Below are 16,944 nucleotides of genomic sequence, written 5' to 3'. Positions count from 1 at the left end.
CCATAACCAATCTCCTTTTTAGACCAAATCTAATCCTGTGGCTCCCTTGCTCAAAATTCACCAATGAATCCCTGCAGCACACTTTGCTGGCTCCCTACAACAGCTACCTTTTTCTTTCTTGCTGGGGAAACACAATCTTACCTGGATATTTCTCATCCCAATACCCCAACCCAGCTCCCAAACCAGAAATGATTATTCTAAGCTTATCACTGTCATTACATCTGCTTTCCCAGTGATTGGCTTAGGAATGAGCATGTGGTGTAACCCAGCCAATAAAGCGTTACAGGAAGTCCCCTGCAAGCTTCTGAGTTTTCTCCCTATTTAACAGAAACATGTGAAGAAAAGCAGGCCTTTCAGCCTTCAGATACTGTCCTGTGAGAATATGATGCTTGGAGCTGTTGCTAATTAGCCAACCATGAAAGGAGACAAGAGCAAAATGCCACCAGCAGCACAGCTGAAAGAGAGACAAGCGGGATCCTGATGACACTGACCCACCAAAGCAACTCTTGTCCCTATGGTTTCAGCCACTGTTAGTTAGGTCATCTACTGTCTACAGCAAAAAGCATTTTGATAAATTGCCCATGGCCTACAGGATAAGATCTGCTCATTTCTGTACATTAAAAAGCCTTTCATGAGCTCATCTCAGCGAGGTAGTCACCTCATTCCCAGCCACTCTCATATCACACTTTTGCTGTAGGAAACCAAACTGCTTTAAACCCTGCAAAGTTCACTCATGAGTACCAGATTTTGCACTTGCTGTTCCTTCTGACAAGCACGCAATCTTCTAAGATGTTCCTTCTGCCAAGCGTCATCCTTCTGCCTCTTCATCTGGCAGACTTTTATTCACTCTGCCATGCTCACTTCACATCCTACCTATTTTCTTAAAGCTTTAATTTCTCCCCATGGACTTAAAGTGTCAGGCATATGTTATAGTTAACATAATAAATACATAACAAGTGGTCACTATGTGTTCCCGGGGGGCATCAGACACACAGGAAACACTGAATAAAGTAGTAAATAATAAAAAGGACAATGATAATAACTAGCTCCTGACAGTATTTTTGAATGTCTTCTGTAACATTAGAAAAATGCTTCATACCTAAAAGACACTTGATAGTTATTTGTTAAGTGGGCAAGGGAATAAATGCATAAAAATGATTTCTTTGACAATTCTCTTGAAAAATCACAGAAATTCTTAATAAATAGAAACAGTTCCACTCTGAGCACATTAAAGAACTAAACTAAGTTTATTCCATCTTCCTTCTCCTGCAACTTGCAAAACTTAAGTTACAGAAATTCTTTCAGAAGTAGAGACTACATTACAATTTAGGTTATACAATGCATTTGGTATCAGACTGAGGTACCATAGTAGCATTTTGTTACCGTGAAACATTTTTGTACTTTTATTATAATTTGTTGTGCCCAGATTTGTTCTATTGGATTATGACAAAACTCTAGCCAATGGTAACAGAGTATCTTCTTCTAACATTGCTGATAGATACTGTGACAATTATCGAGCAGAGAGAAGAACACATCCTGTTCTAACAAAGTAAATGTATTTCATTCAATTTCAACTTATGGGCAATGAAGTCGATAATAGTGACAATATGTTGGCACAAGAATATGTAACATGCCTTGTACTTCAAAACAAAGAATTGCCCTTCTGACTTCTCTACTCAGTAGGTATCTTTAAGAAATGATCAACTATTGCTGGTGGTGCACACGGGATACGTTTTGCACTTCTTATTGTCATTTGTTTATGGTACCACAAAGGTATTGTTGAGTTCACACACATTACCTTTTTAGTTGACAGAAATCACTATGTAAAACAATTGACCCTTGAATAACAGGGGTGTGCACTGCAGGGGCCCAGTTATAAGCAGATTTTCTTCCACCTTGGCCGCCAGCAGACAGCAAAACCAACCTTTTCCCTCCTTTCTCCTCCTGAGCCTACTCAGAGTGAAGACCGGGAAGATAAAGACCTTTATGATGATCCACTTCCACATAATGAACATACTTTTTCTTCCTTATGATTTTCTTAATAGTTTCTGTTCTCTAGCTTTACTGTAAGAATACAGTACAATATTCTTATATTATTGTAAGAATACAGTATATAATACATACCAAAATTGTGTGGTAATCAATCATTTATGTTATCTGTAAGACTTTCAGTCAGTAATAGATGCTTAACAAAGTTTTAGGGGGATCCAAAAGTTATACACCGGCTGGGCATGGTGGCTCATGCTTATACTACTAGCTCTTTTGGAGGCTGAGTTGGGAGGATTGCTTGAGACCAGCCAAAAAGAGACCAGCCTGATCAACAGAGCAAGACCCCATCTCCACAAAAAATTTAAAACTTATCCAGGCATGGTATCACATGCCTGTAGTCTCAGCTACTCAGGAGGCTGAGGCAGGGGATCACCTGAGCCTAGGAGTTTGAGACTGCAGTGGGCTATGAGGAGGCAGCACACTCTAGCCCAGGCAACAGAGCAAGACACTGTCTCCAAAAAAAATAGTTATATGCAGATTTTTAACTGCAAGGGGGATTGGTGCCTCTAACTCCCATGTTGTTCAAGGTTCAACAGTAATGAATATTCCTTTACTAAATGCAAAACATTTATTATAATACTAAATAGAAGATTCATTTTTATACCAAGTCCAACTCATTATAATGTGACTATAGAGGAAATTTACAACATACTAACTTAAACATCTCTTTTCTTATTCATACAAAAATATCATATAAGATTTCAGAGACCATAAGTAATTAAGTAAATTTTTTTCATATTGTTTTGCATTATAAATTACCTACAACCAATTTCTTAAGTAATTCTGAATTTGAGGCTTCTAAGAAAGAAATTAAGAAATGTAAATATTAATTTTTTAACTTCTCTGTTGTGGTCACAACCTCCTACTCTTATGATGGTAGAACCACCAACAGCAACTCACTATTAGAAGTCTTACCTGGACTGCGATTTAGAGGAGGATTATTATGTTTCATTTTTTGCTTATATTTGAAAATTTGGTGGAAAAAGCTATATATAAAAAATAAATAAAATTAGTATTTTAATACAGATATAAAAAACTTTTACTAAATATAGTAAATTCTTAGAGCACTTCAGAAAATATCACAGCCAATGTAAGAATGTTATCATATACACTTCAAATTTGTAAGATCTACAAACTTCTTATACAGCTTGTAATTAATGAAGACAAAAAGTAAGGTGAAGTACTCATGAATTAACTCACTACATTAACTGGAGCCAGCTAGACATAATGAAAAATATCCTGAAATCGGAATAGGTTCTATCTCCACAAACAGCTATTTGTTCGTGGCCATGTTGCTTCTCTTAGGCTCAATATTTTCTTCTAAAAGTAAGGATTTTACTGCCTTAACTAGGTTGTTATAAAAATGTACTGAGACAATATTTTTGAAATGATCAGAGAAATGGTGATGCAATGGAATACTTTGTTCCTGAGCTTTATTGCTGAAGCTATTATAGAAGCCCAAATAAAACCCAATCCGTCTTTTTTCAAGGTTCTAATATTCAAATGTTGCATTTCTCAGAACATATTATTAAGATCTAATTTTTGTTGTTAGTTGTTCTAATCTTTGTAGCTCATAATTCAGGCCATCTCAGCTATTTCACAAATTTTAACAAACTGTATTTATAAATACATTATCTCCTTAAATTAGATAACATTATTGTCTCCAACACTGAGAAAATCAATCACACAAAGGGCAGAAAACAAACAGATGTCAAGACCTGGCTTGGACTACTACTGTTCCCTCCCTAGCTGCTCAGACTCTGAACCAGCAGACCTTTGTTAGAATGATGCTTAATCTCCATGTTCATCTCCAACTGACATGGAAGATAAAATCCTACCTTTTTAAGTTCCACAAAGGAAGTTGACATTTTCTTATTTCTGAGCTATGTACCAACAACATATGTGCACACAACATGCCGTGTGTTGCTAAGCTCCATTCTCATTTCATAGATTATCTTACACAGATATCTTTGTAAAGAACGTCACAGTTTCGATATCGAGTGCCGCCCATTGTGCTGGACTCACACAGTTTTGGTGGAGCTAGTCAGCAGTCAAATGACCTTCCAGGGACTGTGCAAAATATGGAGCGTCTCAAGAATGAGCACATCATATTGTCACAGGAGCCATGCTAACTGCTCTGTATTGTTTCAACTTTAGGATATGTGCTGCCAGAGAAAGCACAAAGCCCCACCTCTGTATGTGGGTATCGATGAGTCATGGGTGAGGCTTAGCCCTGTTACATCCAACTACCCTAGTTTAGACTCAAGAGGTTTCAGCTGAATGGCTTCTTTGTGAAGCAGAATTTGAAAATGTTTTAAAACCTTGAGGTAGAGAACCAAGCAGCTTGGGAGATTTTCATTATTATGGGGAAGAGATCACTTCGGGGCCAAGGGCAAGTTGTGCCCACTACTCAGGAAGGATGATATGGGACCATTCGCTACCTCAGAAAAGGTGCTACCCAGGACACAAACAGACCTCAGGGTACAGAGCTGGTAACATAGAAGAAAGGGAACTCTGATCTATTCCTGCAACATTGTTTGAACCTCTCTGACAGTTTAGAACAATCTCAACTAACATGTGCTTGAGAAAAGGGCTTCAAAGGATGACTTACCATGAAGGTTTAGACTAAGTCTAAGCTGAAATGTGGGTTCTATGTAGGGTTTGGAGTGCGGGGGGAAGGGTCACTTTGCTCACTGTGTGTGGCTAAAGCTAGCAGGCCCAGCTGCAGAGCAGAGTCCTGCTGCTTTGGGAACAATGGCTGAGCACATGAGCATATGTATGTGAGCTAAAGAAAATGTTACTTGGAAGTCTAAGTATGGATGACCATGAAGACTGAGGGATCTGAACCAGCAAGGGTGTCCTAGTACCAAAGGTCAATCATTACTGAATGGCAGGATCAGTGTCCACAGCAACAATGCAGCAACTGAATCAAGGGAAACAACTGAATGTTTAGAATGTTCTTTTTTTCCTCCTTCTGACTCATAAAAGAGGATCATCTTCCTTGCACTTTGGAACCCCTTAAGTTCTTTAAAATTCAAGGAGAAGGGTCTAGGACTGAGGTCCCCAACCCCCAGGCTGCCGACTGCTACTGGTCCATGGCCTGTTAGGAACTGGGCTGCACAGCAAGGGGTGAGGGCCTTCATCTCTATTTACAGCCACTCCCCATCACTCACATCACCTCCTGAGCTCCACCTCCTGTCAGATCAGTCACTGTCGCCCAACAGCCCCAGATGGGACCATCTAGTTGCAGGAACACAAGCTCAGGGCTCCCACTGATTCTGCATTATGGTCAGTTGTAAAAATATTTCATTATATATTACAATGCAATAATAATTCTGAAATAAAGTACACAATAAATGTAATGCACTTGAATTATCCCAAAACCATCCCACTCGATCCATGCAAAAATTGTCTTCCATGACACTGATCCCTGGTGCCAAAAAGGTTGGGGACCGCTGGTCTAGGAGATAGCCCCCTGGGTATGGTACAAGAGTTTCTGCTAAACTGGACATTTCAAGACCCAAATAACTAATTAGAAGTATCAAGGATGTGACCTTATTTTTATCCCATGCATAGGGGTTATACTTGGAATAAAATGGACAATGTTGAGATCCCTAAGGACAAAGGTCTTAAATGTCCTGAGGAAAAGAATCCTGCACCCTTTGCTACTTCTGACTAGGCTAGCCTTTTGCTTGATTTCCGGCACATGAAGTGCACTACCTTGCAGCCATTCCAGCACTACCTGAACCAAACTATGAAATCTCCCCTGATGTATAAGATGCAATAGTTATAATTATCTTATACCCCAATTTAGTATCAACTAGTCTTTTAATGGGTACACTTACGTATAAGACTGAATAGCAACGGCATAATCTTCTGCAGTCCGTCCTCCCTGGTAATCTTTAGCAAAAACATCAATACTTTGCTGGAGAAGAAGACTGACTATACTTGATGATTCACATTGTATGGCAAGCATGAGGGGTGTTCTAAAATAACAGAGAGATAGCTTCACCCTTAGGAACTTTAATAAAGTTACTTAAACAACTAATATGATATACTTTACCAATTCACTATCTTGCCTGTCTGTGTAGAATTAACCATTTACATGTACTAGTAGACACAAGAATCCTGGGTGCTCAAGTGTTCACTTTTGTAAATTACCACTGAGGCTAAAAGAAAGGGACAAAAGAAAGCCTCCCGTCTCACTGGGGTATGGCACAGTAAAAGTTGCTAATTTATAGTCCTTTGATGGGCAAGAAACTATGCTGAGATCACTTATCTAAAATAGGCCCAGATTTAAGTGGAGAATTCTCCATTCTTCCCTAGTCTAAATAAAATATATTTTAATTCAAAGTCAGGTAGGGATCACAGAAGTAAAAGCTACCTACAGCCTTACATCAACAATATTAGTAATAACGGTAAATACTGTACTCAGAGTAGTTTCAGGTATCGATGACGAGAAGCATGTGCTAGGCACTGAAGTAAATGCTGTACACACACACAGACACACACACACACACACACATATAATCTGACACACAGCAACCCTTGGTGGATATCTTTTGATCCTCCTTTTCATATCAGAAAACGTATTTGGTGATCAATAATGTCCCCAAGGTCCACATCTAGCAAGTGGGAAGCCAGGCATTGAACCCATGTTTCTGAGAGTGTAAATCTATCTCTTTTCTCTTTATCACCCACCTATGGCTCATCTTCATTCAAGGAAAAGTTTATCCAATTAAAGCTGTCTTTCTTCCCTCTACCCATACCAATTAAAAATAAAAACACCAAAATACACTAGAAATGCAAATGGAAAAAGCTGATGAATCCACACTATCTGGTAATAGCAATTCATAGTCACTTAAGGATAACCTAACATCAATATGCTTCAAAGAAAGCAACTTAAAGCAAAGACTCACTGAGTAATCCAAAAGACAAAATGAATTTTACCTCCTATCTATGTGAAATACAGCATTTTTAAAGGAAAAGTATGTAAGAAGCAGGGGTTAGACAAATACTCTGATGGAGTGAAGAAGTTCATATTGAGTCATAAAGCAATCTAAAAGTTAAAGTTCACACTTCATAAAACTAATAAAACTAATATGAAACTCCTTTAGCTAATAAAAGATTATAGCACCGAAAAAAGATAATATGATGGAAAACATCAAATTACAAACATCAGTCAATATTGTAAAAGAAGATGAATCCTTCTGTATACTCTTCTTTACATTGTCCCATCCAAATCACTGATTTTCTAACTGAAGATTTCTGTTGATATTTTTCACTATACCCCAATAATTATAAGGTAATCATCTTATTCACTTAATATTTCTGACTTGAGTGACTGTTACCATTCTAGAAAAACACTTTTTTAAAAAAGAAGAACTAATTACTGTACCTTTTCAAGGCATCAGTCACATTTACATCTGCTTTCTCCTTTATTAAAAATTCTGCCACTCCCACATTTCCTTCTCTCAGACCAAGCAAAAGTGGTGTGAGATGAGCCTGTAATACAGCAAAAACTATTAATAATTGATAAAATTCAATATTTCTCAACTGAAGTGAACACCTTATATAAGATCCTAAGAAGGTACATATAATACAGAAAGTGAATAAAAAGTAGCCCCTTCCTTCTCAACCCTGTGCTTTCCCATGTGCTGCTCCTTCCCTTGGAAACACGCCTCCTCTGCCTCACCGCGTTAGCTCTGGTCATCTCCAAAGCTCACTTCAGACGCTTACTGCTCCCAAGAATCTTTGCTTCTGTCACAGCATTTATCATGGTATATCGTAATGATTTTATTGATTCTCATCTAAAAAGAGCTTCTTGTGGGCAGGGGCGGGATCTATTATCTCTACACCCCCAGACCCTAAGACATAGTAGTGAACATTTGCAGTATTTTTATTGAGCTAATGATCTAAATTATTACCTCTAGAGCAGTGTTTCCTAAACTATATTCCAAAGAATATTTGCCCTACAAGAAGTAATGTACCCCAACAGAAAGTTTGCACGATCATCTATTTGTCAGAAATATGACAAAATTGTACATTATATGTCCAGTATGAAAGCAATCTTCTGAATTTGCCTAATCCCTCTTTGACAATACATTTTTATTGTGGCAAACATTAACATTTGAGAAATTAGAGATTCAGAGATCCAGGTTTGAAAGCTTTCACAGAGGTGTAGGATTTCTCCAGGTGATGCCAACTCACTTGACTCTCTTCTATCAATGGTGACAAGATCCCAGATGCCAATGTCTGCCACTCCTGCTCAAGTGGGTCATTAAGGAAATGGGCTTTGAATTAAAAGAGACAGGCTTCAAATGAACTTTGATTGCTTATTATTAAATGGTCCATGGAATTTCTCCTATTACAAGATCACAGATTTTTATCTCAGCTGTTAAAAAACTCAGTATGAAATTTTATTCTCAATGATAATGGTAATCCTGGGACCCTAATGCATATCTACCTTTTTAATCCATTTTTATTCTGGTTTCCCTTTTAGTTGTTACTTAAAACTATTTTTATTTTAGGTAAAGTATGAATCAGAAATAGAAATATAATAGTTTCTTAAAAGTTCTACTACTGACGTGTATGAATTATTTCTAGCATAAGTAAAGGCACTAAATCACTTGTACTTTTAAGGGACGATGCTGAGAAGAAACATATAACGTCATCTGCAATGTGCATAACCAATTCAACCATAACCGTGATTAACCTAAAAAGGCTTACAGGCAGTCTATAGGAAGATGAGTATTTATGGTATATATTAAGAAAAAAGAGTTTTTAAAAAGTCACCTTCTGAATTCTAAGATTCAACTCCATTACTAAGGGATTAATATAAAATATAGGTTATACACTGTAAATAAAGATAAACTGTCTGGAAAACCTTGAAACCTTTACCAACATATATACAACACAGGAGTCATAAACTCAAATACTTACAGAGGCAAAGTAGGTGACCTGAGTAAGTACAGCACCTAGGTGGGCACAGTACCGAACTGGACAATCTGTGCGTCATATAAAGGGGCAACCTCTGCACAGCATACCAAACAGCAAGATGGACTCAAGGGACACCTTGACATTTCTGAAGAGATGCCTGGGACCAGATCTGATTCTTCAAGAGAAGCGTGAAATCCAGATTTCTGCATGTCTGCTAAATTTTACATGTTGACTCAATTTATCGAAGCATACTAAACCTCACTTAGACTACACACCTTGTGCTTTTGTATTTGCTATACATGTGTTTCCAAATGGTTGTGAATAAAGCAAGTATTTGCATGTAAAATCTTTCCTTTGTTTCATATCATATGTTTTAACAAAATAATCAGCCCCCAATATGAAATAAAAATTGCTGCTAAGACTTACAATACCCACTTCAAAAGTTTTTCCAGCATTTATTCAGTTACTGTTTATATTTAATTCTCCCAGATTGTTAACCAAATGGATAACTAGTTCATAGGAACTGCCTAAATTGAATTATTAAAAGAATTCCTATTTGTATTCTTACTAACTTCATGGGTTTCTGTGTTTAAAACTGCCATCCTGACTATGCTGAAGCTCTGTGATCTTAACAGACACACTGAGATAGTTCATAACACAGCTTCAACTGAAAAAAAGGTTTAGGATTTGCTACTATTCTAATTCAGAAAACCCTAATTGTAATAAACATGTGTTGACCTAATCACCTGAACGATAACAAAGAGACAGGAACTTCTGAAAGGGTCGGCCTGTATGTATTCAAAGACTACCCATAAATAAATTTCTTATTTAAAAGACCCTCTCAATGACAGTGAATGGTTGAAAGGGAAAAATGTTATTTTGTAAGCTATTTTGTAAAGCCTATAATAATCCTTTTAACTCCTCAACCACACAGATGGAGAAAAACAGATAAAAGTCAGGCTAGTATTGTTGGAAAGCAGAGATGTGAAGGAAGTAGCACCTATCAAACTCCAACTCTTCTAGATATTTCTTATTTTTGAGATATGAGAATTCATATATTACACTTCAGTGATTCTTAACCAGGAGTGGATCAGAATCTCGAGAGAAATTTTATTGTTGCTGTTGTTAGAGACAGGGTCTTGCTATGTTGCCCAGGCTGGACTCAGGAGCTCCTGGGCTCAGGTGAGCTTCCCACCTCAGCCTCCCAGTTAGCTTGGACTATAAGCACATGCCACTGTGCCTGGCTTCGAGGAAATACTTTTAAATATACGTGTCCAGACCTTATTAGATTTACTAAATGAAAATCCTCAGGCAGAGCCTAGACTTGCAAATTATTTTTTTTAGTTTCCCCAGGTTACTGTGCAGCACAATTCTAGCTGAGAACTAATGCAGTAGATGATCGCTTTAGCCTCATGTCTCACCCACGTGGCCAATTCCTGTTATCATTTGGGGATTTGGCCAAAAAGAGGAAAGAGTAAGAGGTAGAGTCATTTATTGAAAATTCCATTTAATGTTCCTGGGAAGGGGGAGAACAGGACCAGTAAACTCAAAATACAACTTGGTTTTGCTACTTCTCCCACCTTGCCATCAAGACATTCTAGCTTTTGAGAGCAGAGTTTAGACTGTTATCTAAGTGGCTGTTCCTGCCACAATAGGATAATCAGTCAACGAATTATTTGTTCTTCCCTCTTCTTGCCCACTTCATCACCACCTACTCACCACCAATGTGCTTTCCTCAGAGTCCTCCTACAATGGATGCCTGGGCAGGCTGACCACTCACTCTGTCCACCTGAGAATTATCATCCCCACAACTGAAGAGCTCCTGGTCTAAACATAAAAACTTTGGGGGGGTCATACAAAAAACCTCTTCTTGGTGTTTTCCCTGACTTACATAATTGTCAAATTGGCCTGCATATTTCTGGTAGCTCTCCTTTTCCCTTTCCATTGTTCCCTTTTTAGCCTTGTCACTGAGAGGTAAACCATGTTCATAGCAATTAGTTTTTTATAAGAACTTCTCAACAACAGCAAGATTTCCATTTCTGTGAAATGCATTCCTTTTGTTTGAGTTTTACGATAGAGCCCAATTCCAGGGTCAATTTGCTTTGCCATGATGTTTTGCACTAATTAGAAAACCAAAAAAAAAAATTGAGTGGGGAAAGAATTTGAAAAAAAATTTTTACCTTTAGTGTTATCACAAATATTTACCCTAAATGCATAAAAGAAGCTGTACCCTCTAATGCTTCTTTAAAAGTATCAATGTTTCAAGTAAAACCTTAGATAATTAAATTATTTCAAAATATTTTCATTCAGGGAATGCCTGAACTTCCAAATATGGAAAATTGACCCTTACATTATGTCAATGTTAAAACAAAGGCATTTCCAATAGTTTGAAAATAAAGTTGGTTATCTATACCTTGTTTGTCATTTCAAGAGTGGCACCATGAGCACATAGTTTTGCTGCTATTGATGAATCCCCATTGTAGGCAGCATAGTGGAGAGCAGTGTTGCCGTAGTCATCCACAACATTGGGATCGGCACCATGTTCTAAGAGCAGAATGACACATTCCTGTGCTTGGCATTGTACAGCCTGTCAGTATTAGACCAAGAAATAGACTGTAAATTCTAGGAATTCAATATAAACATTTCACAGGTTTCACTTATGAGTTATATTTCAATGAGATAAATTCATTTTTATTCTGTGGGTTTAAAGTAAACCCATCTCATGCTGAAATAGTTGGCAGATATATACCTTTATCAGAGGTGTCCTGTTATTGCCATCACAGGGGTTAAGGTCACATTTTCTGCCCAGCAGGAAAGTTACCATCTGTGCATTGGCTTTGGCACAGGCCAAATGGAGAGCAGTCCTATGAAGGTGAGAGGACTTTTTAGAAAATTGTAGTGCACTATCTCAAAACATATTCATGTAATTGTAAACATTAAATCACATGGTACTCCATCTGTTTTCAAAACAAATCTTTAATTTTCTTGTGAAGATAGGACAATATTTATTAGGTCTTAGTACTCATGGCATTAATGAAAGAGCAGCCTATTGGAATACAAAGACATTGGCCTTTGGATTCAGTTCAACTTGGGTTTGAATCTTCCTTTAAGCTGTCACTTGCTAGCTGTGACTTAGCTTTTCTGTGCCTCAATTTCCTCACCAAGAAAATGGAAATGAGAATAGTGGGGACACCTCACAGGATACCACTGTGATGCTTATGTGAGAAACTATGCTAAGTGTTTTGAAGAGTTCCTAGCACAAATAACACCTCAATAATTGTTAAGATATTATAATGATTACTATGCCTACTACCTAACAATGATGACATTTTGATTAAGTAAAATGATACAATAATATTTAACCTGTGGTACATTTTAAAGATTAGAGATACAGCTGTATTTCCATGATTCTAAAATGCTCATTTTTTCACATTTTAACACCACTGACATTGGAATGCCACTTGTAATTCATGATTTATTATAACTATAATTGGCAGCATTTTAAAAATTATCTTATTGATACATAAGATAATGGAGCATCACACAATCCATGATGACTTACATTAAATGAAATTTGGTATATACACCAGGTCTCTGGCAGTTCTTTTCATATGACTGGCATTTAAAGAAATTTTAGTTTTTAAAAGTGCTATGAAAAAAGAGGGCTGAAGTAACAACAACAATGCACTTTTTAAACAAAGTTAATTCTTACTTTGATTGTCAAAGAGCTTTAAACCAAAGGTAATGCAGGATTCAAATGAATAGGTATGGCTCATTTTATTCAGTACTTAGATTTATAGAATACATGTAAATCAGATATTTCCAATGACTAATATTAGTATTTAAGACTGTTATAAAATTTCAAAAGGGCACTTAAAGATTTACTTTTGTAATTTTCTACCTTCAGAAATGCTTTTGTTTGAAAGCAGGGAGGAAAAGCTTCACTTGACATCAAGTCCTAATACAACAATTTTAAATCCCTCAACTTGCTGCAGCAGGGCAGGTAAAACATGAAGTTTTAAGGATGGAATGGCCCTGAGAGACAGTAGAATATGTCTGCTACGTAATAGATTTTGAAGTAATGTTTTATGAATAAGTAGATTGAAAGAATAGATAAGTACAGTTGAAGAGTTCAATATATTTTTTAAAAACTCATAAAGTAAAGCAATACTTTTCCAATGGTAATAATCACTTATATTCGCTATTTTTTATTTCCTTAAGGACACAAATAAAATGATTAATCTATAATGATTTGTATATATGTCATAAATACACATAAGTGAAAATATATGTACATGATAAAATGTGTACATAATAAAATCTACAAGCACAGATAAAAACATTCCTTTACTTTAGAAGAGACTAAAAGTTAGCAGAAGATACCAATCCAAACTAATTAATTAATAGAAAATGGGAAAGTATTTTTCCTGTGCAAGATTCATATCCTTGCCCTTCCCAAGGATGATTTCATTAATAATAAATTTTAACTAAAACTTTTATACATGCTCATTGCAGAAATCACAGTAAAAAAGGAAAAACTTACGATCAAACTGATTTTTTTCTCACTGGATATCTTAAAGTTCACCTCTGCATGTCAACAAACATCTGTGTCTATGCCACCTTTAATGGTCACGTATTATTCCATCCGGTGGATGCACTGAAATTTATTTTCAAATCCATTATATGGGTTATTCTTAATACACCGCTACTTTAAGCAGTACTGAGAAAAACAAATTGTATGGATCTCAAATTATTAATATTTCCTAAAGATATTTTAGTATAATGAACCTGATGGGTAAAGAGAATATGCATTTTTTTAAAATGTGGTACTACCAAATTGTCTATTTGAAAGGTCATGAGCAACTCAAACTTTAATCACCAGCATAAATACCACTGTACTTCATCCTCAAAACCTTTGTGGATAGAAAACAATATTTCATTCCTCTTTTAACTTAAATTCATCCTCTTACCAGGAACACTAAATATTTTTCCTATATCCAGAGGTCAACTGTAGATCTGTAAAAAACAAATGTACCTTACCCAATTTTAGAGTTCTTTTCTTGTTGATTTAAAAGAATTTTCTCTAAAATGAAGATCTATTTTCATTCATTTATATCTGTTATAAATATTTTGCAAGTATGTTTTCCTTTATTTTGTTAATTTTTTTGCTATACAGGGGTTTTAACTTTTATTTTGCTAAATCAATCTTCAGGAAGCTTGCTTGTGAGGTCATTCTTAGGAGGGGCTTCATTAACATAAAATTGTTATCTATATAAATATGCATTTGTGGTTTTTTTCTAGTGATTTTTCATTTGGTATATTTCATCATGAACTAGTTTTGTGATAAGAAAATCTACCTAGTTTTTTTCCAGTTAACAGACATTTCATTTCTGAAAAATTCATCTTTTGCTAATAATATCAAATGTGACCATTATTAAGTTCTAAATTCTTACCTACATTTTAGTGTTTCTGGATTTTCTATTCTGTTCCATTCGCTTACATGTCTTTTCAGATGTTAGTAAACAATTTGTGGAAATTAATAGCACATGTTGATATCTAGATGAGCGAGTCTTTGTTCACACCATTACAAAAAAATTCTTAATGTCATCACAATAATAAAAGACAGACACCATATGCAAATCAAAAATTTTTAAACTTTGGTATTTTAATGGGTTGATGTAAAATTAACAAACATAGAAAGAGCTCACATTTTCGAGAAAATGAGTCTTCCTATTCAGGAACACGGAATCATCTTCCCACTTAAAAGCTGCCTTCTAAGGTCCCTTAATAGGTACACATATACATAGGTGCCCACTGATAGAAGGTGGATGTTGGATTTTATCCAAAGAAGTTTTAGCCCAGAAGTTGATATGTTATAGGAATTATTCCTCTCATTATGTACTTTTCTGTAATGTATATATTATTAAATGTGTACACTGAAATGTTGCGTATGCTAATTTTTGTTAAGTAAATCACTTTAAAATGGTCAATATAGTGCTCTACAAGGGGGATTAGGAGAGGATCAGAAACCAAATGAAGTTTTGCTCCTGTTAAGCTGCTCACAAAGGTGGCCTGGGAGCGGGACCCCTCCAGGGTTTCCTCATGCCACGTCTCAGGAGCCCGCGGAGGGGGGAAAGCCGAGCACCTTGGGCGACAGGAGGGCTCGGGCTCCCGCACGGCCCAGGAAGGGGGGCTTCTCCCACACGCCCCCCAGCCCGGCCCCAGCCCCGGGCTCTCGGTTGCTATTACCTGTGCTTCTTGTCTGTCTCATTCAGCAACTCCCTGGTGCAGGAAGAGCAGGAGCAGGAGCGATCTCCTGCACAATCTGGAGCTCACCCAAGAAGACAGCTTCGTGGAGCACTCCCAGCTCTTTCCTGTGGACAGCATATCCGCCGGGTACGTAGGCGCTGCGGCCTGTCTCAGGCATGGGAGGTTGGGTCGCCCTGGAAGGGGCAGGGGCAGAGGAGGTGGCCCCCATCCTGCCGCTCAAGCCGAAAGCCTCTTTCGGGTAGAGCCTTCCGGGTCCGTGGACACCTCAGCTCCTCCTCGCGTTTTCTCCGCCTGCGTAGCCCGAGGCTGGCCACCCAGTCTGGCCGAAACCGCAAGCAGCAAGCTCCGCGCCTTCGAGCCGGTCAGACCAGTAAAGGCAAAGTCAACCGCTGGTGCCCGCGCGGCCCCTCAGCGGGCGACGTCGCTGCGCGTGCGCACAAAGACCCGCGCGCCCGGCCCAGGAGCTCTCTGGGGCCGTCGGCGTCGCCAGCAGGTGGCGGCCGCAGCGCGGGACGGCCCGGCTCTCCGCCGGCTGCGCCAGGCCCGAGGCGCCAGCAGCAGAGCACGCGAGGAGGGTTCCCGGAGGCCCTTCTCCACCCTCGGCGCAGGCGGGTGCCGCTCCACGCGCGCTCTGTCGGCGGCGAGGAGCGGCCCGGGCGGGGCGGACACCGCCGCTCGACGCCTGCCCCTCGCGCACGTGGCGTGAGAGGCCAGTGGGCGCGGCGCCCTCCTGCGACCCGGGCTGAGCAGCCGCCCCCCGCCCCTGTGTGCCGCCGCCGCCGCCGGGCTTGGCCGAAGTCGAGGCCCCTGGCACCGGGGTCCGCGCTGCTGGGGTCGCCAAGGGGTTTCCAGGCCTCCGCGGCTCGCGCTCAACCCACGGCCCCGGCTCCGGCTGTGGCGCCAGCGCGGGCTGCCGAGGCTGGTTGCTGTCGTCCTCACGGTCGCCCAGCGTCCTGTCCCAGGCCTGCTCCTCCTTCGCCAGCAGCTGGAGCGTGGGGGCAGCGACACACGACACTGGGTGGCCACCAGGAATTGGGACTGAGCGGCTGCTTACTCGCACTGTGTTCGCTGTCGCGAGGCAGATTTCTGGCTTGGCGGCACTGAGGCGTCTGGCTCCCAGGGTCTGTGCTGCTGGGAAAAAGGTGTAAGAGTTAATATAAACATGAGATAAAACTATAAATGAAAGAACAATTGGTACATACTATGTGAACTCCTGACCTCAAATGGTCCTACTGCCTTGGCCTCCCAGAGTGCTAGGACCGCAGGCATGAGCCACCGTGCCTGGCCAGGAGCCAGCCTTTGAAGCAGCCCACAGGGGAAGGATGAAGTGAAAACCTGGATAGATGGGTAACACAGCATTCCCAGGAGCAAGGCACACCTCCGTGGAGATTGGATTGAAAGGTTTAGAGCCAGTTTGCACTGGAGAGTAGGAATTATAGGATTCAAATCCTTTTTTTTTTTTTATTTCAGCTCTTCATGGGGGTACAAAAGCTCAGGTTATATACATTGTCCATGTCCCACCCATCCCCCTGAGTCAGAGCCTCAGGCATGTCCATTCTCCAGACAATGCGCCTGGCACTCATCATGTAGTCATACCTCCATCCCCTCCCCCCCCCCACCTCCCCGGGTCTGCACCTTCAAGCATGACCATTCCCCAGAGGGTGCACAACGCACTCATCATGTAGG

The 16,944-nt window shown here is 39.4% G+C and overlaps 1 protein-coding gene and 1 non-coding gene across 2 annotated transcripts; both read right to left on the bottom strand.

Annotated features, from left to right (window-relative positions):
• Positions 1–4,124: 4,124 nt before the first annotated feature.
• LOC123631218 lies at positions 4,125–4,230 on the bottom strand. Its single transcript, XR_006733077.1, has one exon. It is a non-coding gene; the product is annotated as a U6 spliceosomal RNA (small nuclear RNA).
• Positions 4,231–5,821: 1,591 nt separating this feature from the next.
• Positions 5,822–15,747, bottom strand: LOC123639238 (putative ankyrin repeat domain-containing protein 19). The gene is made up of 5 exons (XM_045552841.1): positions 15,238–15,747; positions 11,738–11,852; positions 11,402–11,575; positions 7,448–7,554; positions 5,822–6,035 (listed from the first exon to the last, which is right to left on the bottom strand). The coding sequence occupies exons 2-5, from the start codon at positions 11,810–11,812 to the stop codon at positions 5,891–5,893; spliced, it is 501 nt and encodes a 166-aa protein (XP_045408797.1). The 5' UTR covers positions 11,813–11,852; positions 15,238–15,747; the 3' UTR covers positions 5,822–5,890.
• Positions 15,748–16,944: the final 1,197 nt, after the last annotated feature.

The sequence above is a fragment of the Lemur catta genome, chromosome 1, assembly GCF_020740605.2.
Source record: "Lemur catta isolate mLemCat1 chromosome 1, mLemCat1.pri, whole genome shotgun sequence".
Classification (NCBI taxonomy): domain Eukaryota; kingdom Metazoa; phylum Chordata; class Mammalia; order Primates; family Lemuridae; genus Lemur; species Lemur catta.
Note: the sequence above shows the minus strand (reverse complement) of the source record. Positions and strands in the feature narration are given on the sequence as shown.